Consider the following 27,830-nt stretch of genomic DNA (forward strand, 5'->3'; position numbering starts at 1 on the left):
TAGACTTTTCATTGCTCTGTGCGGTTTTGGCTGCCTTTCTATATATAATCCACCAAGACACCCGACCACGGTGGGAGGGGGGTGTGTACAAAGTGCAGGAGTATCTAAGAAGACGCATGTTTGTCGCGGATGCGAATTGCTGTATGCAGCGTGTAAAACAGTTTGCTATAGTGCACGCGGTCATGTGTCGTAACCGAAAACTCGTTTTTTAAAGACTGCTCACTTCATTGTGTTTTAACCTCAGTTGTAAAGGAACGTTTTAAGGATCCCATGGGATAACCATCGTAAACAGTTTTACATGCCGCATATGGCGATTCACCTCCGCGAGAAACATGCCTCTATTAACAGTCAACATGGGTCGGAGCTGCATATGACCTCTACGACAGACGAATATAAATGATGCCGGTTTTTCTGAGTCGTCGCGTCTGAGTTGGTGGGCGTGGCTCTGTGAGTTGTCGTCATATTCAATGGTCTTGGAGTTGGTGGGCGTGGCTCCTTACTACGTGCGCCATAGGTGTCTCACTTGTCTGCGGCTTAGTGAATCCATGCCCCTTCCGGCATGCTTTCCATGGTTGTCTTGCCTTAGTGAATTATATATATAGATAATATAGTACATACCCCAAAGTTAACCCTGTTGAATCCTAGAATGCTCTTTTAAGTGAGTTACATTTTTTTCATTGAAATAGATCCACACGAACAATGTAAAACAGTTTCTCATCTGAAACCCTCCACCTGTGTCCCTGACTCAGTACCAACAGGCTTTGTCAAAGAAGTCTCTAATGTGCTAAATGATAGTGCACTTGACAGAGTGAACTAATCATCTGCTCCCATGGTCTTCCATGACTTCAAAAGACTGCAGTTGCTAAAGCTCTGCTTAAGAAAAATATCCTAGACTCCTCTGTCCTTGACAACTTTAGACCAATTTTTAACCTTCCTTTCTTAAGTAAAATTCCAGAAAAGGCCGTTTTAAGCAGTTAAATGATTACTTGAATAAACGTTCTATCCTTGACAAGTTTCAGTTAGGTTTTAGAACAAATCAAAGTATAGAAAGTGCACTGGTTAAACTAGTAAATAATTTGCAGGATAATGTGGATATAGGCCATACAGTCCATTTGTTCTTGTTCACTTGAGTGCAGAATTTGACATAATTAGGCCACACTATTCTTATAAATCACCTTAGACAATGGGTGGGCCTCTCCGGCAGTGCGTTTAACTGGTTTCAATCTTACTTAACAGGCAGAAATGTTTTTGTTTGTTGTGGCAATTGTACTTCAGAGATCCATGATATTGTATATGGTGTACCACAAGGATTTATTTTGGGTCCACTGCTTTTTTCAATCTACGTGCTTCCGTTAGGTCAGATTATCTCAAAACACAAGGAGAGCTTCTACAGGTATGCAGAAGACACACAGCTTTACTTATCAATAGCACCTGATGACTCTGACACTCCTGCCTTGCTGACTCAATGTCTTAGCAGTATTTCCGAATGGATGAGTAGTAACTGTGAGGGTAATTAGAAATAAACTTGATCACTAGGCTCAAAAGTCCAGCCTGAGCTAAAACATTTGGGGATAATCATGGACTCTGCACTAAACTTTAAATCACATATTAAACAGATTACTAGGACTGCATTTTTTCACTTAAGGAATAAAGCAAAAGACAGACCTCTTGCAACATTACAAGATGCTGAGAAATTATCCATGTTTTTTTCAGTCTACTAAATTACTGTGGAGCAATTTGCTCAGCCATTTCTGTTTGCACACTAGTTTCAGTCCTTTTTTTGTAATTTCCTAGGAATTCAGCACCAACATATGCTACAAAATGTAACTTCAATAATGCATTTATGAAACATTAATTTTACTTGTACTTTAGTGTAACACAACAATAAATAAACTCACTTATATGTTTTATTAACAACATTGCAATAATCACCATAATACATTCTCTCTCTCTTTTTGAATTCTACGGAATGCAGTTACTACTAAAATTCACACACATACAAATACTTTATACTACAGAAACAACTGTGCAACGGTTTTATCTTTTAACACCAATTAACACAACTATTTTTGGCTGCAATTCATCAAACTGTATAAAGTTATAACAGAAGTTATACAAAGATGATTGTCTTAACTATTTTATGATGGTGAGAAAGCAGAAAAAACATTATTAACTGTAATGACTATAAGTGTATCCATCTATCCATCCATTATCCAACCTGCTATATTCTAACTGCAGGGTTGCGGGGTTCTGCTGGAGCCAATCCCAGCCAAGGCAGGAAGCAGACAACAGGCAGGGCGTCAGCCCACTGGAGATGATTATAGGTATTTTAACTCAAAAAATACCAATGACTGTATTTTGTATTAATTATGCTGCAGAGAACTATGTTTTTTACTTCTATATGATTTGATCTTCATTTAGGTAGGAAAGGAATTAGGATTATGCACAGAATATGAGACTGGCTTACATTTTTTTATATGAAAATGCTGACCTCTTTATATTAACAGAACACCCTGTGATATCATAAAACAATGTGATTGTTTTCTTTACTCTTGCTTAAAAATATAAGAGAAAAATGTCATTTATGAATTAATAAATAAGGGTTATTACTCTAACCAAACAAATATAATCTAATGAGATATTAAACCAATAATAATTTAATCTCTTTATAACTAATGCAATGAACTTATGCAATGAAACTGCCTAAATTGGGTTTGTGTGTGTCTACTGAGAAGGGCACCTTCCTTAGGAATATGAGTGCCTGGTAGTTGTTAGTTTTTCTATACCCTGTATGTCATAAATTAAGATGCAACCCTAATCTATGTATGACCTCAAAATGAACTGTTATGTTTTTTTCCGTTCTCTCTTTGGCTAATGAACAAGCTAGGTGATAAAAGAGAGAACATTTTTTTTAGGCTAGTCTGCCCGAACTCAAATGAGTTGATCTGAGCTGGGGGGGCAGGGGCAGGGGGCAGTCTTGCAGTTTTTCTTTTAAACTCACCAAGAATAGATATTAAAGAAATTGCTTTTTAGCTTAAATTGGTGTTTATCTCGTTGTTTTTCGACTTCAGCGCTCACAATGGTGTAGCAAATCCCTTTGTGGAGTACTCAAGTGTGACAGGCTGTGCAGGCATCTATACTAATAAAAGGCAAAGCCCTCACAGACTCATTCATCACTTATTCTCCAACTTCCCGTGTAGGTAGAAGGCTGAAATTTGGCAGGCTCATTCCTTACAGCTTACTTACAAAAGTTAAGCAGGTTTCATTTCGAAATTCTACATGTAACGTTCATAATGGTCGTCAACATCCGCCATGTTAAACTTTCTTATTTATGGCCCCATCTTTACTGAATTTGGTAGGCGGCTTCCCTGCACTAACTGAAACTGATGTACATACTTATTTCGGAAGTATGACACCACTGTCGGCCGCCATATTGAACTTTCCAACGAAAAAGACGTGTCATGGTTGAGGGAGAGAGCTATCCTGACACCAAGAAATGACATGACTACGACTATAAACCACATTTTACTTCAAGAACTACCTTCACAACCGAAAACATATTCTACACGTAACGGTCATAACAGTCGACAAAGTCCGCCATGTTAAACTTTCTTATTTATGGCCCCATCTTCACGAAATGTGGTAGGCGGCTTCCCTGCGCTAACCGAAACCAATGTACGTACTTATTTCGGTGGTATGACGCCACTGTCGGCAGCCATATTGAACTTTCCAACGAAAACAACGTGTCATGGTTGAGGGAGAGAGCTATCCTGACACCAAGTTATGGCATGACTATGACTATAAATCACATTTTACTTCAAGAACTACCTTCACAACTGAAAACATATCAGTCTTTGGTTTCAGCTGTAGAAGTGGAAGACGCGGTGCACTATCCAGTAGAATTTCTCCACACTCTGAATCCTCTAGGCACTCCTGAACATAATCTAATTTTGAAGGTTTGGGCACCAATAATGTTACTGAGAAACTTACAGCCACCAAAACTTTGTAACAGCACGAGACTTCAGGTCACGTGTCTGCAAAAGAACCTAATTGAGGCAACTATTTTTACTGGCAGTGGCTCAAGGAAGTTTTTATTGCTCGCATCCCCGTTATACCCTCTGATCTCCCAATTCAATTCAAACACCTCCAATTTCCAGTAAGGCTCTGCTTCACAATGACAATTAAAAAAGTCTCAGGGATAGACCCTACAAAAGGTTGGCATTGATTTGAGGCAAGATTGCTTTTCACATGGCCAACTGTACATTGCAAGCTCAAGAGTAAGCTCAGCGCACAGCTTGATCATATTACAACCGGAAGGCCGAACTGACAACGTGGTATACAAAGAGATCCTTAACAAATAATTATTGGTATATTTTCTCACAGTTTAAAAAAAATTACTTTTCTTCTTAATAAAAATTTTAAGGCAGTACTTCGCTGCTGCAAAGCGCGGGTATTTTGCTAGTCACTCATAATTAGCACTTAAGTGAGAAGAGTGTGTGTGCCTTTCTGAGTAACTGTGTTAAGCTTAGGATGTGAGAGAGAAGGCCAATCAGTAATGAACACCATGTTCCCATTCACCCACAATAATAGCTAAGGAAATATTAGTCAGATACATTTCACAAACATTTCAACTCAAAGTAAAAATTAAAAAGATCAAGTCATACCTTGGCCAAGTCTCTGCGCCCGACTGTAAGAGCAGCAGCAGCATTCCTGTGACAGGTCTCTTGAATATCATTTACATTCAATCTGGTAAAATAAATTAGATTAACAGATGACCATTCTATCCTGCATCTTTGACAATTTATGCAATACTGTAAATATGATGTGTTTTATTATCAGTGTAATTATTAAAAAAGATACTTGCATGTAAATTTCTCCAAGTTGTTTGTGTAATGGCAAAAGGCAGGAAATATTCTGGATAATCACTTTCCCTGTAGCTTTTATTGGTCGACTTCCAGAGTCTACTGTTTCTCTCTTGGTCTTCCATCGTCTAGATTTCTAATAAATAAAAAAAAAAAACAACAGACATCTCCAATGAACCATTATCTGAAATTGGCAATATCAAACACTGAATGAAATACCAGTTCACATATGGCATATGCTTACTCACACTCTCTCTCTCTCTCACATACATACTCACTTAATTCCTCATTCTGAGTAAATTAAGTGTTGTCAAAAATTGTAATCTTCATGTGTCTGGAATATGGCACAAACCAGAGTACATGCATTAGCTATTTTGTAGTATTCAAAAGACATCTAAATATTGCCTTAATAAACAAAAATGCTCTGTGGCCATGGAAGATAGGTGATGTGTTTGAGCTTAACAGAGGCTCTGCAGTGGTAGTCTGCACATAGGGATGTCACAAGAACCAATATTTTGGTACAAATTTAGCACTAAATTTCCAAAAATTTAATAGTACCAGCTGTTTTACAGTATAGGCAGTACTGAGAAAATCGGTACTACGCTCATCTGTGACTGCAAGAAGACAAAATACTCCAGATGGCACAATAATACATGATAATGGTCGAGAGAAAAAAAAAAAACATATAAAATGGCTCACAGAGTTGATGATACAGCACAGCTTCAACACATGTTGAAAAGGAAAACAGCAGATGGCATGTATGAAAATGCTTTTGTGTTTGCATGGGAATCACACTTTGTTATTTAAAAAAAAAGAGGCAAAACACACACAAAGATTCAAGTTACTGTTACTTTTATCCCATTAAGGAATTTATTTAGAAACTGATTTTTGCCTGTTTTCAGTGTTTAATAGTGTCCTACACTGTTCTTATATATGAAAGGAGACTTTGCATTCATTCCCTGATTGTAACTAGAATCTGTTCATTTTCTAACCAGTGTATATAGGTCAGGGTCACACTTTCATATGAATTACATGCATCCACAGTTTTCCATAGAGGACTGTGGGACTATGTGGACTGCCAGCAACAGTTGTAGGAAGAATACATTGGCAAAAAATTCAAACAAAGTGGCTATATGGCATTTGTCTACACCAGCTGAGACATGAGCATTTTAATATGTGTTGCCTGGATGTTAACTGGGTCAGCAAGAATGAAAAAAACAAGGAGATAAATCAGTATCTCCTCTAAGGTTAGCCCCCTGCACCTGGTATTGCCAGCAGCTCTATAACCCAGCAGTGAATAAAGCAGGTTTGTAAAATTAACGTTAATTTTTTAAAATTTCTCTAAAATACTAATTTTCAAGATAATTAAGGTTCAAATATTAACAGTACATTAAAAAAGTAAGAATTGATATAAAAGAGGAAAAAAAATTGTTTAGCATAAGTGAGCCTCTTCTGCTTTAGTTGTTTTCTTTCATACTCAAAGGATGGATCTTTAACAATGAATGTCAAAGCATTGTTATTGTAATATATAAACCACAAAAGACTGAATTGTAAAGCACGGCAACTTAGGAGAAAACAAATGACCAATTTTTAAAGTCCTGTTGTAGCTTCAGCAACAAGGTAATGCCTCTTAAAGATACATAAGAAGAGCTTTGATGTGGACTGAAATTTTTGGGGGATAAAGAAATTAGCTAAAGCTGATGCATAATGTTGCCTTTTGCTGCATAGTACAGCATTTAGCATATTAAGATAATTTAATAATGGAAAGAAATACTTTGATATAAAAAAAAGTATATATTTGTACTATGCTGCTTTACCACAAACTATATCATACCATTTTTTAAGCCCACTTAATCCTGAGCATGGTTGCAGGGAGCTGCAGCCTAGCCAATTAAGTATAGGGCATAATGCAGGAACAATCCCTTGGACATGGTGCCAGTTTTTTCCAGTGTGAACACATGCACACAAACACACTAGAGGTAATTAAGTGTCATCAATCCACATAACCTACATGTCTTTGAACTTTGAAAACCAGAGCACCTGGAGGAAACCCATACAGACACAGACAGAAAATGCAAACTCCACAAACAATGAGAACCCTGTTCTCCTTACTGCTATCAATTGTCTTTTCTGTATTTAGAATGTCATCTACATCAGCAAAAAGAAATAATGTGAAGTCAGTGGTTTGAATGAAATTGTGTCATACTCGTTCCTTGTAGTAAAAGGAGCTGATAGAGACTTGCTCTTTTTCGCTGCGAGTAGGGCTTCCACTATATAGGCGAAGAGTGCTTTGGGATTCTGTGCGGATTTTCATAGGGGTCATCATTCCACTATGGTAGGCAGAAAGTGCAGACAAAGACCTGAAAAACACAATTTTAAAATGATGGCTTTAGATAATGTTTACAAATCAAGCTTCATGACCCTGATCATTCTTTTAGTAAAATACATTTGGCACATTATTTCACCAAAAACAAAACTTGCAAAAAAGTTATACTAATGCTCTAATGTAGTTGAATACTAATGAGGAAATATAAACTATTATTTTAAATCTATGACAAGCATTATGAATAATCATAATCTGGACTCTTTTAATTACAGATCCTTCAGGAATTATTTTAAGATATTTAAGAATTGTATTCTTTGATTAATGCAAACTTTTGTACATAAACATTTTGCACCATTTACAACTTTTGGCAATTCAGATAAAATTCTCTATATCTAGAGGTAAGAATGTTTTATATTACTCTCTCGAAATACCGGTCGCATCCAACAATCTAGCATTGATTGAATATTGTGTTCATATTGGTTCAAACAATTAAGAACATTTACCTTACTTAACTGGTGCTACTTCATTGATGTTCTTATTGTTGCTTCAGGACAAGGAACTTAAGCATATATGACCCTTCAAATTAGCCTATATTATTCAGTAGAGCAAATAAAGTTCTACTTAGGTATTTACAGTGCATCCAGAAAGTATTCACATCGCATCACTTTTTCCACATTTTGTTATGTTACAGCCTTATTCCACAATGGATTAAATTCATTTTTTTCCTCAGAATTCTACAAACACCACCCCATAATAACAATGTGAAAAAAGTTTACTTGAGGTTTTTGCAAATTTATTAAAAATAAAAAAAATGAGAAATAACATGTACATTAAGTATTCACAGCCTTTGCTCAATACTTTGTCGATGCACCTTTGGCACCAATTACAGCCTCAAGTCTTTTTGAATATGATGCCACAAGCTTGGCACACCTATCCTTGGCCAGTTTTGCCCATTCTTCTTTGCAGCACCTCTCAAGCTCCATCAGGTTGGATGGGAAGCGTCGGTGCACAGCCATTTTAAGATCTCTCCAGAGATGTTCAATCGGATTCAAGTCTGGGCTCTGGCTGGGCCACTCAAGGACATTCACAGAGTTGTCCTGAAGCCACTCCTTTGATATCTTGGCTGTGTGTTTAGGGTCGTCGTTCTGCTGAAAGATGAACTGTCGCCCCAGTCTGAGGTCAAAAGCGATCTGGAGCAGGTTTTCATCCGGATCTCTCTGTACATTGCTGCAGTCATCTTTCCCTTTATCCCAACTAGTCTCCCAGTTCCTGCCACTGAAAAACATCCCCACAGAATGATGCTGCCACCACCATGCTTCACTGTAGGGATGGTATTGGCCTGGTGATGAGCGGTGCCTGATTTCCTCCAAACATGACGCCTGGCATTCATACCAAAGAGTTCAATATTTGTCTCATCAGACCAGAGAATTTTGTTTCTCATGGTCTGAGAGTCCTTCAGGTGCCATTTGGCAAACTCCAGGTGGGCTGCCATGTGCCTTTTACTAAGGATTGGCTTCCGTCTGGCCATACAGGCCTGATTAGTGGATTGCTGCAGAGATGGTTGTCCTTCTGGAAGGTTCTCCTCTCTCCACAGAGGACCTCTGGAGCTCTGACAGAGTGACCATCAGGTGAATAAGGCCCTTCTCCTCCGATTGCTCAGTTTAGATGGCCGGTCATCTCTAGAAAGAGTCCTGATGGTTTTGAACTTCTTCCGCTTACGGATGATGGAGGCCACTGTGCTCACTGGGACCTTCAAAGCAGCAGAAATTTTTCTGTAACCTTCCCCAGATTTGTGCCTCGAGACAATCCTGTCTCAGAGGTCTACAGACAATTCCTTTGACTTCATGCTTGGTTTGTGCTCTGACATGAACTGTCAACTGTGGGACCTTATATAGACATGTGTGTGCCTTTCCAAATCATGTCCAATCAACTGAATTTACCACAGGTTGACTCCAATTAAGCTGCAAAAACATCTCAAGGATGATCAGGGGAAACACGATGCACCTGAGCTCAATTTTGAGCTTCATGGCAAAGGCTGTGAATACTTATGTACATGCGCTTTCTCAATTTTTTTATTTTTAATAAATTTGCAAAAAATCTCAAGTTAACTTTTTTCACGTTGTCATTGTGGGGTGTTGTGTGTAGAATTCTGAGGAAAAAAATTAATTTAATCCAATTAGGAATAAGGCTGTAACATAACAAAATGTGGAAAAAGTGATGCGCTGTGAATACTTTCCGGATGCACTGTACCTGTCACTTGATTTTGAATATTTTCATAAACCAATTATATTCAGCCAGGATGAGTTACCAAATACAGGTAGAATCCCATTGTAAAGAAAATCATTGGGACCATAAAAATATTTTGTTATAACACATATTAGGAAAATATGCATTCTGTTGTGACCGGTGTTGCTAGCTATTCACAATCTCTAATGGCAGTGGTGCAAGGAGAGCTCCATAGCTGCTTTGATGCATCTGGTAAACAGTAAACATAGGGCAAAGTAATCGGTTGTCCTCTGCAGGATTAGGCTTAATGTATAACATGCTTGTCGCATGATGTTTAGAACAATTAACACATTTGACCTGCTCTTCCTTGCACTCTCTTGATCATTCTTCTCCAGACCTCCTCTGTCACAGCGGTGATTCCAAGCCGCTGGTGTTCTTCTAATCCGAAGATGGAAGCTAAAGCAGGTACTGCAGGTCCTATCTCATGTGTTTGAGTGCTGAAGTAACAGCTCCTATTTTGAATGAAGCTGTGAGACTGTACCTGCCTTCTCTTTACAGTAATAAAGTGCCTGTATTATTCTTGGAAACCTAGACTCACCTTCCTGTCTCTCGTGCAACTCTGTGACCCAAGTCTGACAATATATATATATATATATATATATATATATATATATATATATATATTTATATATATATATATATATATATATAAACGAGCTTCATAAACTGCAAAACATGGTTTATTTGAAAATGAGAACTAAGATGTACATTTTTAATAGAAATGCAGGTATCAAAACAGAATGAGAATGAGGAGTTAGATTTAACTTTTTTTTTATATAGAAATACAAATGTGCTTCTAATTTTTTTTTTATTCAGGTCTTTAACTTTGTCTTCTATTTTTTATCCTTCAAAAATGTTGACAGCATTGAATATGCAATTCTGAATGCTTTCACCACTTTATCTTTCTTCATTCTGAAATTAACTTTTTCAAGGATTGTTAATTTGTTTTTCTCGCAGCATAAACTGACACTGTTTCTCACTTTTTTGTCTACAGTAATTCCTCCTCGATCGCGGGGGTTGCGTTCCAGAACCCCCCGCGATAGGTGAAAATCCGCGAAGTAGAAACCATATGTTTGTATGATTATTTTTATATATTTTAAGCCCTTAGAAACTCTCCCACACTGTTTATAAATATTCTCCGCACAGTTATACAGTAAACCCTTGTTTATCGCGGTTAATCCGCTCCAGACAGAAAAATGAATTTCCACGAAGTAGGATTCTTTATTTATAAATCTAATATTTTCGCAGTTAGAGCATAGAAAACCTGTTTACGACCTTCTAAATACTTTTTTAACATTATTAGAGCCCTCTAGACATGAAATAACACCCTTTAGTCTAAAGTTTAAACTGTGCTCCATGACAAGACAGAGATGACAGTTCTTTCTCACAATTAAAAGAATGCAAACATATCTTCCTCTTCAAAGTGCGCATAAGGAGCGGAGAATGTCAGAGAGAGAGTAAAGTAAACAATGAAAAATCAATAGGGCTGTTGCGCTTTTAAGTATGCAAGCACCGCGATAAAGCAGCGGCAATGAAGGGATCAATGCGAAGGTAGCCTTTCAGCATTTTTTACAGGAGCGTCCCTATCTTCTAAGCAAACAGCTTCTGTGCAAAAAGCCCCTCTGCTCACATCTCCTCCGTCAAGCGCAGAGAACGTCAGAGAGAGAGAGAGAAAGAGAGCTTGAGATTAAAGCAAACAATCAAAAAATCAATAAGTGTGCTTTTGGACGCACCTCGAAAAAGTGGCATTTCTTAGAGTAGCGTCCGTATCCACTAGGCAAATAGCTTTTGTGCAAACAGCACCTCTGCTCACACCCCCTCCGTCAGGCGCAGAGAATGTCAGAGAGGTGAGATAGAGGCAAAGACAAGCAAACAATCGAGCACCGCGCAGGAGGCATATCTTATAGCATTGAGGAGTTTTAGTTAATATGTAATACGTGCTGTGATTGGGTAGCTTCTAAGCCATCCGCCAATAGCGTCCCTTGTATGAAATCAACTGGGCAAACAAACTGAGGAAGCGTGTAGCATAAATTAAAAGACCCATTGTCCGCAGAAATCCACGAATCAGCGAAAAATCCGCAATATACATTTACATATGCTTACATATAAAATCCGCGATAGAGCAAAACCGCGAAAGTCAAAGCGCGATACAGCAAGGGATCACTGTATTGCAAGAATAACTTTGAGAAGCAAGATGATACTTGAACAGTACAGTATCTGTACATGAAACAATTACCCACATGGACATTGGGTGGAGAACTAACTCAGAATTCAACTATATGATGTCGTGCCCACACTCTCACTGAGATTCACCAAGAGTGCCTGAGATTGGAAATTTCGTAGCAGACTGTCATTTTCTTTTGGTCTAACAATAAAGAAATAGCATGTTGCAGGTTTCCCAAAACTCAGCAAAAGTGTAGGCACAACATTAAGTATTTTTTGCATCATATTCAGTGGCCATTCTTGATCAATAAAACACTCGTTATACTGAAATTTACATTTTGTTAAAATAAATCTGTTAAACATGATGTTGTATGAATGTTTTTCCAGACCAACAAAAAATATTCATTATTCTGAAAATTTCGTTACTTCGGCATTTGACCTGTAAGCTGCAGTCCTGACAAAACACATCACAACATGAAAAAGATAATTAGGCTGCAAAATGTAATGTCCCTTAGATACTACATATGTGAGGATAGTGTGTAAGGTATGGCAGATTACATTAACAATTTGATGTTAAAAGCAACTCATCTGTAAGAACTGCTCTGACTACAATTTCTAAGTTGATGTTTGTGCTGCTGATTTGCATCATTAGCTACAACCTCTATTCTCCTCTATAATGCTCAGAAAATGTCTCATTTGTTTGAGTTAATTACTACTATTCAATATTATGAAGCTGAGGTTGGCTAGCGCCCTGCCCGGGATTTGTTCCTGCCTTGCACCCTGTGTTGGGTGGGATTGGCTCCAGTGGCTCCAGCAGACCCCTGTGACCCTGTGTTAGGATATAGCGGGTTGAAAAATGACTGACTGAATATTTATGAATAAAGGAGGGCATAATCTGACATAAAGGGATACAACTGCTAATATAGAAGATAGCTCATTTTTCTCAGGACAAGACCCATCATATAAGCATACAAAGTTTTTCTTAGACCTTCAGGTGATGATATTCATATTATTTATAAATTGCATTGGTTACTGTAGTTGGCCACTTTTAGGGTTTTCCTGTAACATTCATGTTCCTTGTGTTTTTTAATTAATCAACTTCCCGACCTTTCATAATCTATTTATCCATTTCTAAAACATGCCTAAATCAGTTTGGGGTAGAGGAGGACGACTGCCAATCTCTCCAACATTAGGTGCAAGGCAAGCACCATGTCCAGTGACACCAATTCTTACAGGGCTGCCCTAGAGTTATCAACTAACCTACCATTCATCTTTGGAATGGAAGATAAAAACCAGAGTACATATATTCTGTACATGCTTTCTACACTTGCCTGGTTGGAGAAGTTGGCTATTTGTGTCATATTGTTTATAAAATTCCTTTAACTCTTACATAGGATATGTACATACTGTATACACTCGCGTTTAAGTTCTCCAACGGATAATAAGGGACTTGATTTTACCGTATAAATTCTGGAATTTTATAACATGGGTCATACAAGCCGAATGCGGAAAAATCACGCTATTGGTCCAAGAGATTATGATTTCGATGTGTCTGGGAAACTGGTGCAAGACTGGAGGAAGCAAGAAGATGTTAAAAAAAAATTTAAGTGTATTTTTGAACAGACGTATAAGTCAGGGTCTGATTTTATGATCGATTTTTTGGGTTTCAAGACCAGACTTATACGTGAGTATATACGGCTTATTAACTCTTTTAGGGCGGATGTCGACTTTTGTCGACAGGAGGGGTTGAGGGCGAATGTCGACTAAAGTCAACATCCAGGGATAGAGGGCGATAATCAGCTGTTAATGGCGACAAATCTCACTGTCATATCACAGGCATTCCCTCTGTGCTTGGAGAAATGCTAGACTTGTTGACTCGGCAACTAATCCTAGCGTGTGTGTGAGTTGTGAAATGTAAACAATGGCAAGATGGCATCGACATGTGACAAGGGAGCAAAGTGAGAGCAGAAAAGAAAACACTCGGCAGACAGTCGAGTCGGACTCTGATTTTTCAGAATCGGATTTTATTGACAGTGATCAGGAGGTCGAGCAAGAGAGTGAGAAGCCGGCATCGGCTGGTGTTTGATCAGCTGATGCCGGCTTCTCACTCTCTTGCTCGATCTCCTGATCACTGCTGCCAGTTGAGCGCTTCGCGCAGCCGATGCAGCCGATGCCGGCTTCTCACTCTCTTGCTCGATCTCCTGATCACTGCTGCCAGTTGAGCGCTTCGCGCAGCCGATGCATCTATGGCAAGGTTCGCGTGACTTCACAAGACGGTATTGGCTTGCTTTTGGACACGACAGATCACCAGCTGCTGTACTTCAGGCTGCTCTCTCCTGATGCTGCTTTTCAGCTACCGTCAGATGAGATAAACAGGTAGGCAGAGAAATTTTTTGAATCGCGGGCTGCATTTGCATCGCATTCTCATTTTTCAAAGTGTAAACCTACAAAAAAAGATGAGATGAAGCGTGCTGTGGTATTACAAATAGAGATGGGACAGAACTGGTGATATAACTTCAGGGAGCATTGGTCCAAACGTGCTTTGTCCCCTGGTGGCTTTGGACAGATTATGCAGCATGGTGATAGGTACGTGCTGCTGCAAAGTTTTATTCACTTCTGTAATAAACAGAAGCAAATCCCATGGGGTGAGCCAGGCTATAATGCCATGCATAAAGTTCATAAAGTTTCAGAAGATGAAAAGAGGTGACAAAACGGTTTTCATGTGGGCAGAAAACTTGGTGGCAGTGGAATGGCACGATGGCAAAAGGGTGACTTGTCTCTCTACAGTACACACTAACAATATATGTGAGAAAGTGCAGCAACAGACAATTGAAAAGTAGGTACCAAAGCAAAACGTATTGTAAGCAGTGCAATGTGGCAATGACTGAAATTGGCTGCTTTGAGCGAGATCAGACTTTGCAGGACTTTGCTGTGTAAAATTGATGTGATATGTATGTGAAATCATAGAGTATGCAGGCTCATACAACATGCAAGACAGTAATATTTGTCAAAAGTAAATATTTTTTGTTGATTTGATATGTTAAACAATTGCTTTGTGTTATTTTTTAAAAAATGTTAGTTTTTGGAAAAATATTCAGCCCTGGGAGATAAGAAACAAAACAAATTAGCCCTAAAAGAGTTAAATAAGATTCAGGAATCCTGAAGTTGCTCATTTTTGGTATAAAAAGTCATTTACACAAATTTTAAAGTTCATTTCATTCAATCTTCTCAGCTGCTTTTCCTGATGAGGACCACAGTGCCAGCATGACAAGCAGGTCGGCCCAGACTTCCCTGTCTTCAGCTATAGATTTTAGCTCATGGGTAATTCACAGGCATTACAAAGCCAGCCAAGAGATATTTCTCATCCAATCATAAAGTGTCAACAGTCTGCCATTTTTACTCATGATCCAATTTTTTTCCATCCTTAAACACAGCTGATGCCACTATAATCTATTTGTCGATCTCATGGTCAATTTTTACATTACTCGTAAATAAGATTCTGAGATACATGAACTCCTCCACTAAGGAAAGTTGTCCACCCTCATCTGTAGCGAATAATCCAATCTTTTCTGAAAAAGAGAATAATGACTTCAGACTTGGAGGTGATTCATATTCTATCTGCTTCCCACTTTGCAGTGAATCGCTTGAGTGTATGCCAAAGATCACCACCACATGAAACAAAGAAGACATCATCTTTTGCATAAAACAACAATGCTATTCCTAGCCATCTCAACTGGATACTCTCAAATCCTTGGCTGTACCTTGATATCCAATCCATGAAAACCAGGAATAGGAATGGTGACAAGACATAGCCTTGATGAAGTCCAACACGCAAAGTAAACAATTTTAGTGTAACGCCAAGTACTTGGAAACAACTCTCACTGCATTTATATAGGGAAATTTTAAAGTTCACTGAAGAATAAATTAACATAGGTGATCAGCACATTAATTCTCAACCTGCTGATGGTTTGTAGTTTATACTGATGTCCTGAGTTCAACACCATGTGAGTTTGATTTTTGACATGTCATTACCCATTAGATAAGCTTTGAAAAATTTTTTTTTTAAATTGGTCTTCACATTTTTTAACTATTGTTGGTATTTCCATGAACGCTTCACATAATATGCATGCTATTTATACAATATTACCATGATTATACTGGTCATAGTAGTTTCTTCATACTAGGAAATTATATATAACTTACATAAAAATTGGAATGCTAAATACGTTTTAGAAGGAAAGAATGGAAGAGAGTAAGAATGGGGAATATTCAAAAATTCAAAGGAAATGTGCATAATATTAAAGATAGGAGGAAGCCAGAAGATGTAAAAAAAAAAAAAAAAAAATAATATATATATATATATATATATATATATATATATATATATATATATATATATATATATATATATATATATATATATATATTATTTTTTTTACATCTCGCGAAAAAATTAGAAAATGGAAGGAGGATTAAACAGAGCATGGCTTTACCAAAACAATTATTGATGGCGAATAAAGTATACAGTAATCCCTCGCTATATTGCGCTTCGATTTTGGTCGGTCGGCCGGCCACTCCTGGGAAGGTTCACCACTGTTCCATGTTTATGCCATTTGTGGATAATGGCTCTCACTGTGGTTCGCTGAAGTCCCAAAGCTTTAGAAATGGCTTTATAACCTTTACCAGACTGATAGATCTCAATTACTTCTGTTCTCATTTCTTCCTGAATTTCTTTGGATCTTGGCATGATGTCTAGCTTTTGAGGTGCTTTTGATCTACTTCTCTGTGTCAGACAGCTCCTATTTAAGTGATTTCTTGATTGAAACAGGTGTGGCAGTAATCAGTCCTGGGGGTGGCTACGGAAATTGAACTCAGGTGTGATACACCACAGTTAGGTTATTTTTAACAAGGGGGCAATTACTTTTTCACACAGGGCCATGTAGGTTTGGATTTTTTTTCCTTAAATAATAAAAACCATCATTTAAAAACTGCATTTTGTGTTTACTTGTGTTATATTTGACTAATGGTTAAATGTGTTTGATGATCAGAAACATTTTGTGTGACTAACATGCAAAAGAATAAGAAATCAGGAAGGGGCAAAAGTTTTCACACCACTGTATATATATATATATATATATATATATATATATATCTCCTGTAGCCACAATAAATGCCTTTATTCAATAGACAAACCAGGGGTCAACAAGTTCCTTTCTACTGCAGCCACAGCCGCGACACACATACAAAAAATCAATAAGAATTCATAAACTTGCAATATTACTTAGGAAAATCGCAACATTTTGAATTCGCTTTAGGGCTGAAAATATCCGCTCGACACGAGCAATGTACACGGGAATGCTCACCGCCAAATATACCAATGTGAACAGCTGCCCCATGCTCTCATTCAGATTTTTCTGATGAAGGAAGTCAAGGAGATCAGTGGGAGATTTTCCTGCAAAATCATCCATGGCATACATTACAGTCAGTTCTGTTTTTAGCCGAGACAGATCAAAAGCGCTCCGTGGCTCTTGTGTTAAACTGGAGAAGGCTGCATGCGTGAAATTTTTCTTGTATTCCCGAAACTTCTGGGGCTCGAGGAGCGTGACAAACATCAGGTTTTCGTGGTCTTGAAATGTGGTCTGTGTCTCGCAAATAATATTGTCCAGAATCCTGCCATGGAGTTGGCCGTAGTGTGTGCGACAATCTTTTGCTCGGAGCGTTTGTGGTGCGTTCAGAGCCTCGTAGAGTTCCTCATATCAGCTTCTATCCAATCAATGGGTCTGAATACTGTTACATTGCCGTACACCTGCTAGAGGGTCCTACTGACACCAACTCAAAATCTGATTGGTTGAAGCAACAGATTAATTGACATTTATTCTGTGTAGTGTGCCTGCACAACGGATTGTGAAAGCCTCTTTGCCTGGCAACAAATGATGGCTGAAATGTGATTGGTTAAATGCTTTAATATGAAACTCCGCCTCCCATGGCTATCGAGCTGCAGTCTATTACAGTATTTGGACGAAAATACGTTCCAGTTATGATCATTATGCGTAGAATTTCTAAATGAAACCTGACCAACTTTTGTAGGTAAGCTGTAAGGAATGAGCTTGCCAAATTTCAGCCTTCTACCTACACGGGAAGTTGGAGAATTTGTGGTGAGTGAGTCAGTCAGTCAGAGCTTTCCCTTTTATTAGTAGTAGGTATACATACATACATACATACATACATACATACATACATACACACACACACACACACACACACACATTATATATATATATATATATATATACAGACATACATGTATGTATTCGAGCTATAGCGTGTCTTTATGTGATCCAAATAAATAACATCGAGCTATAGAGCACCTTTATGTGAAAAATTGGATCACAAAAATTTGTGCTACAGCTCAAATGTTATTTATTTGGAGATGCGCTATAGCTCGAATGTTATTGTCTTTATGTGATCCAAATAAATAACATTCGAGCTATAGAGCACCTTTATGTGAAAAATTGGATCACATAAAGATGCGCTACAGCTCAAATGTTATTTATTTGGAGACGCGCTATAGCTCGAATGTTATTTATTGGAGACGCGCTATAGCTCGAATGTTATTTATTTGGAGACGCGCTATAGCTCGAATGTTATTTATTTGGCACGGACATGCTCAAAAAATACATGTGTAATGCCACAAAAAGTGCATGCAGACACTTCATTTCGCTACCATTGGTAAGAGAATGTATTGTGATACACTGCAGATCTAGCGTCGGAACAAGAATGCACATCGCACTTTTGCCATCATTGTACTTTGTATATGTATATGGGAAGCTCTGCATTTTACATGTGCCTTTACGCTGTAGGAAGTGACTAAATAAAGGTAACTAAAAGGTAAATAAAGAACTGAAGCTTGTTGATGCTGCATCATCTTTTCTTTGTCCATCGCCTTTTCCTGTAAGAAGCGTTCTACACACTTCTCTCTAAGCTGTGGTTTCTATTACACACCTGAAAGAAAGAGACAATATATGTGAAAATATCATCGCACAAATGCAATATTATTTGAAAATGAACAGCGTCAGATCGGGTTTGAATTTATGCTGGCGCTATTACTTAGAGTCAGATCAGGAGCTTATTCAGTGCGCACAAGAACATGCAGGTGGCCAGTTGCTGTGTACTACATACAACATGCTGGCGGTGATCAACGCACATTTTAAAAAACCTTGTGATAGTAGAAGCAACCAGCCACCTGCGTGCTCCTGCCGCACTGAATAAGCTCATGCCTTCTGGTGTACGATGTCAGCGCAGCAGTGGAATAAAAAGAAGGAGACAAATACATGTGACATTTTGAAGAAATCATTTTATGATCTGAATAGTACCAATCAGAAAACATTGTTGCACTAATGCAATATTATTTGAAAATGAACAGCGTCAGATCAGCTGTAAAAGTATGGCATTTCTAAATGTTTGCTTTTTTCAGTCTTGATTCTCTCAGTCAGACTGTATATTTGTCTCTTATTCAGTGCGCGCAAGAACATGCAGGTGGCCAGATGCTGTGTGCTACAACATGCTGGCAGTGATCCACGCACATTTTAAAAAAAGAAAGAGACAAATATATGTGATGTTTTGAAGAAATGATTTTATGACACGATTTATTTTTATTTATTTACTTACTTTCTAAAGCCTAAAGTCACAAATAGTGTGCAGAGGGCATACTCAAAAATGTGTGTAATGCCACGAAAAGTGCCTGATGACACTTTAGTATGCAAGCAATGGTATGTGCATTCTTGCTCCGATGTAGAAGGGAGACTGAGTTTACCTCTATTTTAACGCGTCTATGTGAAAACAGCAGTGTCAGATGTAGGGTGGGGTGTGTTTGGGCTCGTGACTACTGAACTACTAAAAAAAAAAAAAAAAAACCTTTACAAATATCATATATTACACCGGCTGTTACAAACTGAAATCAAATGTATGTTTGTATTCTAAAATAGTAAGACGGAGTGGTGGAGGATCGAACTCGCGACCTTTTGATTCCCAGGCAGCAGCTGATTCTATTACGCCACGGAGGGAGTCATAACGAATGCCTGTCAATGTCGCATGTTAAGGCGGTTTTTTGTTCCTGCAGTTATATTTTTGAATAAAAGCGCAATTGTTGTGTTAGATTTGTACCTTTTGTGAAAATGTTTCTTTGCTATTTGGACTTCAGGCTTCATACATTATATAGTTTATGCCTACATTTTGTCATTTACTACTAGAATATAAAAAACGTTTCTGTTTTAACAATGTGTTTACACAGATTACTGTACAAACGGACATTAAATGCATGTGTTCCAAACAACGATCTATTATTTCCACTCTAAAACACTTCACTCCCAGAAAATCAATCAAGGCATGAGCTGGGAGAAGTTTGTGCACGTTCGGTGTCGGTGGGGGGATGGAATAGCCAGCTGCTTGCAGCCTGAGTTTATCAGCACATTTAAAGGACAAAAGAGAGGTGTGAAGGGATTTAAGAAGTGATTTAAGGTGGGACGGATCTACAAGTTTTTTTCGTAAGCTCTGGTAATTCTAGTGTTAAAGAAGTTATGAAAAAGACAATTTGGAGGATGTGTTGTGTTCAAGTTACATTCCGTGTTTGTCAACCGTTGTAAAGATAAAAGGTTTCATTCATCATGTTCACTACCCAAATCGGTACTCTTATCTGAGACATCACACACTGCATGCATGGGATTTTTTTACACTGTCTTCCTTTAGCTGGACATTGACTTTTTCCACCGTGTGCTTTGTTTCCGCAGTAGCTGCACTTATGAATATGCTTGTATGTGTACTACGTTCACAGTCAGTTCACATGAGCCGCTCGGAGTAATGCATCGAAGGTCGTTTGCATAAGCACAGTCCTTCACCCGCGAATATTGACCTTATATGAGCAGACACTCAATTACGTGGGAGGCGTGATGACGCGGGACTCAAATCCGCCTCCCACGGCCATCGAGCTGCAGTCTATTACAGTATATGGACGAAAAAAATAGGTTCCAGTTATGACCATTATGCGTAGAATTTCGAAATGAAACCTGCCCAACTTTTGTAAGTAAGCTGTAAGGAATACGCCTGCCAAATTTTAGCCTTCTACCTACACGGGAAGTTGGAGAATTAGTGATGAGTGAGTGAGTGAGTGAGGGCTTTGCCTTTTATTAGTATAGATACAGTGCCCTATGGGGTGCCAACAGGCAATTACAATGATTTTCGGAATATATAAAGTCATTCCTGAATATATAAAGTCAAACTTTTTTTTTTAATTTATTTTTTATTAATTTTATTACAATCCATACAAAGCAATCAAGTTTTTACAAAGAGAAAAATTAAGTTAAGAACAGATCGATCCCCACCCCTGAGAGAGAGAGCAAGCCAACAGTTAAATTTAAGGCTTGTAAACATACCTAAATTAATAAATTCTCTGTGCTTTATGAACTTATTTTAAAATATTACTGATTAGATCCTGCCATGTTTTGAAAAAGTCTGTAATGGATCCTCTAACTGAGTATTTGATTTTTTCCAACTTCAAATAATATAACACATCGGTTTCCCACTGACTTAAAAGAGGAGAGTTTGGGTTTTTCCAGTTTATGAGAATAAGTCTGCGTGCCAAGAGTGTAGTGAATGCAATAACAATCTGTTTGTCTTTCTTCGCTTTAAACCCATCTGGAAGAACACCAAACACAGCTGTTAATGGGTTAGGAGGGATTGTGAGTCCAAAGCTAACTGAAAGGTAATTAAAAATGTTTGTCCAGAATAATGTTAATTTGGTGCAGGACCAGAACATGTGACCTAGTGAGGCTGGGACTGGAAACATTTTGGAGAGTTTTAGTCGAGACAGATGTGCTCGATATATAATTTTAAGTTGTATAATTGTATGCTTTGTGCATATGGAGCTCGAGTGATTTCTCTGCATTGCTACTTTCCACTCCTTTTCTGATATATTAATTGAGAGATCTTTTTCCCAGTGTCCTCATGGATCTTTGAAAGGGAGGGATTGTAAAATGATTTTATATATTGTAGAGATGGAGTCTAAGTCCTTGAGATTGAGCAATATTTTTTCCAGCATGGATGAGGGTTCAAGATGAGGAAAATCTGGAAGGTTTTGTTTAACAAAGTTTCTGATTTGAAGATAGTGAAAGAAATGTGTAGCTGGAATGCTAAATTTGGAATGTAATTGCTCACAGGATGCAAAGACGTTGTCTATATAAAGATCTCTAAGCAAATTAATTCCAAATTTTTTCCAGATATTAAAAACTGCACATGTTTGTGAAGGTTGAAAGAGGTGGTTCTCTTGCAGGGGTGCCACAGATAGAAGCTTCTCCGTCTTAAAATGCTTTCTACATTGGTGAGTATATTACATTAAACATGCGTCAAAGATTTGAAGATAAGTGCCGGCCCCTAATAAATCCAGTTTGGTCTTGTGATATTACCGAGGGGAGCACTTTCTCCATCCTTCTGGCTAAGATTTTAGAGAGTATTTTAACGTCGTTATTCAGAAGTGAAATTGGTCTGTATGATGCACATTGTAATAAGTCCTTATTTTGTTTTGGAAAGACAGTGATTAGTGCTTGGCGAAAGGTTTGTGGAAGAGATTGGTTATCTCTGGCTTCTGTAAATGTTGCTAATAGGAGGGGAGCTAGCTGAGCGGAGAATTTCTTATAAAATTCTGCAGGGTAGCCATCAGGGCCTGCTGCTTTCCCCTTGGAGTGACTTTATAGCATCTAGTAATTCTGATAACGCCAGAGGTTTATCAAGTTCCTCCACACTAGAAGCGTCTATTTGTGGTATCTGTAATGTATCCAGAAATGCATTAGATTGTGTATTGTCTTCTTTAAACTCAGTGGTATATAGGGATTTATAGTAGTCTCTGAAAGTGTGCATTATATTTTTGTGTTCGACGATTTTATCTCCGTTCGTAGTAGTGATTACCGAGATTGCGTTGCGCACTTCTTGCTTGTGAATTTGTTGAGCTAAAAGCTTATTAGCTTTCTCCCCATGTTCATAGTAATGATGTCTGGATTTGTAAATTAGTTGTTCAGTTTCTTTAGTTGTCAAGAGGTTTAATTCTGAATGTAGAGCCTGCCTCCTCCTATGTAGAGTCTCGCTTGGTAGTCTGGCGTGTTCTTCATCTATTTTAGTAATTTTGCTTTTTATCTCTGCTACTTTCTTGGCCTCGGATTTATTTCTGTGGGAAAGATATGAGATAATCTGTCCTCTTAAGAAGGCCTTAAGAGTTTCCCAGAGTATTCCTGCAGAGATCTCAGGGATGTATTTGTCTCTAGAAAGAATTTGATTTGTTTGGATATAAATTCAGTACAATTCTCGTCAGCTAATAGAAGCGGGTTGAGGCGCCATCTGCAGGGTGAGTGCATGGGGCTTAGTGATTTTAGCTCCAAGATCATAGGTGCATGGTCAGAAATAACAATAGCATCGTATTTGCAAGATTTAATCTTAGGCAAGAAGTTATTGTCTATAAAGAAGTAATCGATCCTTGAGTAACAATGATGTACTGGTGAGTAGAAAGAATATGTTCTTGAATTTGGGTTTAAAAACCTCCAGGGGTCTGATAAGTTGTGATCAGTTATAAACTTTGTAATTATTTTTGCAGTATTAGATGCCGTTCCCCCTGTGGAGGAAGTCCTATCTAAAAGTGGATTTAGAACACAATTAAAGTCCCCAGCCATTATAACTTTATGAGTGTTCAGATTGGGAATGGATGCAAATAAATTTTGTATAAATTCCTTATCATCAACATTAGGTGCATAAACATTTATCAAAATCATTTTACAGTTAGATAAGTCTCCCATGACCATTACATATCTCCCTTCAGGATCCAATACTACATCTGATGCTACAAATGGTACTGTTCTATGTATGAGAATTCCCACACCTCTAGTTTTCTTCGTAAAACTAGAATGGAACATTTGGCCAGTCCAGTCTTTTGCAGCCGGAACTGATCCTTGCTTATTAAGTGGGTTTCCTGTAAAAATACTATTTTAGCATTTAGACCTGTTAGGTGAGAGAGTACTTTCTTTCTCTTTAATTCGTGATTCAGGCCTTTAACATTCCAGCTTACGAAGTTAACTGTCCCATCATGGAGACACTGATTCTGAGTTTTTGATGTCATTTTATAGTCTTATTATAATTATAAAGATTGAGAGGATAGATTAGGTATAGATCAGGCCTGCTCTCTTTCTCTCCCCCTTAACCCCCACCCTCCCTTTTTGCCTCCCCAAGTGAGGCTAAAACCCACTTCACACAGTCCCAGTCGTCTGACATACCCAGAGACAGAGTACATCCAAAGCAAAACAAGCTCCAATGCAGCGGTGCTTTAGGGTTAAAAAATAGAGATATCTCAAAAAAAAAAAAGGAGTTTTGCACTTAAAATATATATATAGTCTTCAGCAATTTTAGTGCATTAAGATGATACACCCAGATAATAAACCCAGGGGATGGTGTTAAAAATGTGTCCAGAAGAAGCATAACAAGTCTTAATGCAGTAATAGCAATAACAGTAAACCAAGGGTATGATATTGAACAGTCTCGTTTAGGGTAGAGATGAAATAATTAGAGAAAAAAAAAAGAGAAAAAAAAGGAGGAAAAAGAATAATTAAGCACAATAAAACATAAACCGATAGCGCCCTAGTAATACTAATAAGGAGAATATATTAGAATATATTCTGATAAAAACCCGTATTTTAAAACAAATAGATCAGACAAAAGATTATTAATCTTTGCTTTATCATTAACTGCCATGGCTCACTATTATGTATCAGAATAGTCCCGGGATCAGCTTTCTTAATTCCTTTTCTGCTTCTTCCTTGCTAGCAAAGACATAGAATTGAAACTGCCTTTCCACTTTCAGTTTTGCCGGATACAGGAGGCTGTATTTGACACTGTCTTGCTGTAGCCGCTGTTTAATATTATAGAAGGCTGTGCGTTTAGTAGCTGTTGCTGGAGAGAAGTCAGTGAAGATATGAATGTGGTTATTTTCATATATAATATCTTCCTTGTTTCTGAGGAGTGCCATAACCTCTAGCTTAAATGATAATCGTTCAAAACGAACTATAAAAGATCTTGGTTGGGGTCTGATGGTGTTTGATCCGCGTACGCGGTAAGCCGCTGCTATTTCAGATTCTGCTTTAAAGTCGTCCCCGATTATTTTAGAAAAAAGTTCAGCTGCAAATTTCACAGGGTTTGAACTTTCTCGATTCTCCGGCAGACCTTAAATTCTGACATTATACCTTCTACTCCCACCTTCTAAAACAGCCAGTCTGTCTCCGAGTTTTTTGCATTAGGAACTGACATTTACTGCTCTTTCCTCGGCACTGGTAGCTAAATGTTCGGCCATTTCAATCCGATTCGTGAATGTCTCCTTGAAATCCTCCAATTGATCAGTAAGCGTGCTCAGTTTAACCGAGTTTTCTGAATGCGCTCTTCAATTTTACCCAGCACCTGTCGAAGCTCAAGTTGCACCTCTTGACGCAGCCTTTCATTTGCCTGTTGGAATTCCTGTTGCAGCCATTCATTGGCCTGTTTCATCTCCTGTTTCAATTCCTGTTTCAGTCTCTCAAGTGCCTTTGCCGTTGCTTTCTCATTAGCCTTCTCGCTTTTCTTTATATATGCGTGAGCTCAGCGAGCAACACCTTCAGTTCAGATAGTTCAATTGTGCTTTCTTGTACCGTAGATGAAGCAGCAGACTTTGCTGTAGCCGGTGTGCCTGCTGCTCCAGGCTCGCGTAATTGCGTAATTGAAGCCGCGGACTACACGGCCCTTTCCAGTTTCAGGTAATCTTCTCCAATCGGCGAGCTATCCAGATCTGCACTCACGACCGAATACTGTATATAAAGTCAGCTTTGGAATATATAAAGTCACTACTGAATATATAAAGTCAAAGCCTGATTATATAAAGTCAGCGTTGGAATATATAAACTCATTTTTGAATATATAAAGTCAGAGTTGGAATATATAAAATCATTCCCGAATATATAAAAACTTCCGTGCTTGTCATTTCACTCGTACTAGTGAAAGGTAAACTTCGACAGAAGCCACTCAGAGTCGATTGGGCTTGTGAGGTTCGTCCAAAAATGCACCCAAACAAAAAGAATAAATAAATATAGTGTTCAAAATGCCAGGCACATACATCATTTTGAATGAATTAACTGAACAGTGTGTTTTTTTTTTTTAAATATTTTTTTGAAGATGTTTTTTAACTTAGTTCATTACATTGTAGTAGGAACTCATTGAGTTTACTAAAAATGTACCTGAGTTGTTTCAATTAATATATCAATATAATCCGACTTTAAATTTATATATTCAGGAATGAGGTTATATATTCTGACACTGACTTTATATAATCAGGCTTTGACTTTACACATTCGTGAGTGACTTTATATATTCTAACTCTGACTTTATATATTCAGGAATGACTTTATATATTCTGATGACGACTTTATATATTCAAGTTTTGACTTTATATACAGTAATCCCTCCTCGATCGCGGGGGTTGCGTTCCAGACCCCCCCGCGATAGGTGAAAATCCACGAAGTAGAAACCATATGTTTGTATGGTTATTTTTATATAGTTTAAGCCCTTATAAACTCTCCCAACTTGTTAACATTGTTAGAGTCCTCTAGACATGAAATAACACCCTTTAGTCAAACGTTTAAACTGTGCTCCATTACAAGACAGAGATGACAGTTCTTTCTCACAATTAAAAGAATGCAAACATATCTTATCTTTAAAGGAGCGCCCATCAGGAGCAGAGAATGTCAGAGAGACCGCTCGCCAAGAAAGGCAAACAATCAAAAAATCAATACGTGCATTTTAAGTATACAGAAGCACCGCGATAAAGCGGCATTTTGTAGAGGAGCGTCAGTGTCCTCTGTGCAAACAGCCCCTCTGCTCACACTCCCTCTGTCAGGCACAGAGAGTGAGAAAGATAGAGAGAAGCAAAAAATCAAGCACCGCGCAGGAAGCATATCTTATATCATTGAGGAGTTTTAGTTAATATGTAATACATGCTCTTATTGGGTAGCTTCTAAGCCATCCGCCAATAGCGTCCCTTGTATGAAATCAACTGGGCAAACAAACTGAGGAAGCATGTACCATAAATTAAAAGACCCATTGTCCGCAGAAAGCGGCAAACCACCGAAAAATCCGTGATATATATTTAGATGTGCCTACATTTAAAATCCGCGATAGAGTGAAGCAGCGAAAGTCGAAGCGCAATATAGCGAGGGATTACTGTATTCAGGAATGACAATATATTCCGAAAATCATTGTAATTGCCGGTTTGGCACCCCATTGGGCACTGTATAATAGATATAAAAAAAAACAGCTAAGGGGATAGATATATAGATAGATAGGAAGGAAAGGCACTATATGATAGGTAGACAGAGCTGCTATATAATAATAAAATTACTGTTATTACTATATAGATATTATCTTTATTTACTTACTTCCTACAGCATAAAGTCACGAGTGCAGAGCTTCCCATGTACTGTACATATACAAAATACAGCGATGGCAAAAGTGAATTCTTGATCCAATGTAGGACAATCATCATGATTTCAGTTTGCCTCTGTTATAGTGCATCTGAGAAAACAGCAGTGTCAAATGCGGGGGTGGGGGTACTGGGGAGTGGGGTTGGTTTGGGTTTTTGGTTTGAATTGGGATCGTGAACGCGGCTGAGAGGAAAAAAGAAAAAAAAGCTAACCTTTTCAAGTATCATAAATTACACCAGCTGTAACAGACTGGAATCAAATGCATGTTTTTATTTTAAAATAGTAAGAATACATGCAGTTCACTTTCAAAACTGACTCATCTGGAATCGGACCCGTAAAGTTCAGACTACCAGTCAAGAGCTGATACCGTTGCGCCACCACAGTGCTCTTAGCAAATGTGTGTCAATATCGCACTCTAACGCGGGTTGTTTTTCTGTAGTTATATTTTTGAATAAAAGTGCACTTGTTCTATTATATTTGTTTCTTTGATATTTGGACTTCAGGCTTCACACATTATAAACTTCATGTCTACATTTTGTCAATTATGACTAAAACATTTCTTTTTTAATGATGTGTGTACATAGATCTATGAAGACACAGAACACACATGAAATGCATGTGTTCCAAATAACGATATAGTATTTATAAAAGGTGTCATTT

General features: G+C 38.0%; 1 protein-coding gene across 1 annotated transcript in view; it reads right to left on the bottom strand.

Moving 5' to 3' along the window:
- wdr59 (WD repeat domain 59) overlaps window positions 1-27,830 on the bottom strand; it is a 300,882-nt gene that overhangs the window by 112,707 nt on the left and 160,345 nt on the right. Inside the window, exons 18-20 of the mRNA XM_039763605.1 lie at window positions 7,069-7,222; window positions 4,865-4,998; window positions 4,665-4,746 (exon numbers count right to left, since the gene is read on the bottom strand). Of these exons, the coding sequence (XP_039619539.1) occupies window positions 4,665-4,746; window positions 4,865-4,998; window positions 7,069-7,222 (370 nt within the window). The remainder of the gene's footprint in view (window positions 1-4,664; window positions 4,747-4,864; window positions 4,999-7,068; window positions 7,223-27,830) is intronic.

This window comes from Polypterus senegalus, chromosome 9 (genome assembly GCF_016835505.1).
Source record: "Polypterus senegalus isolate Bchr_013 chromosome 9, ASM1683550v1, whole genome shotgun sequence".
In the NCBI taxonomy this organism is placed as follows: Eukaryota; Metazoa; Chordata; class Cladistia; order Polypteriformes; family Polypteridae; genus Polypterus; species Polypterus senegalus.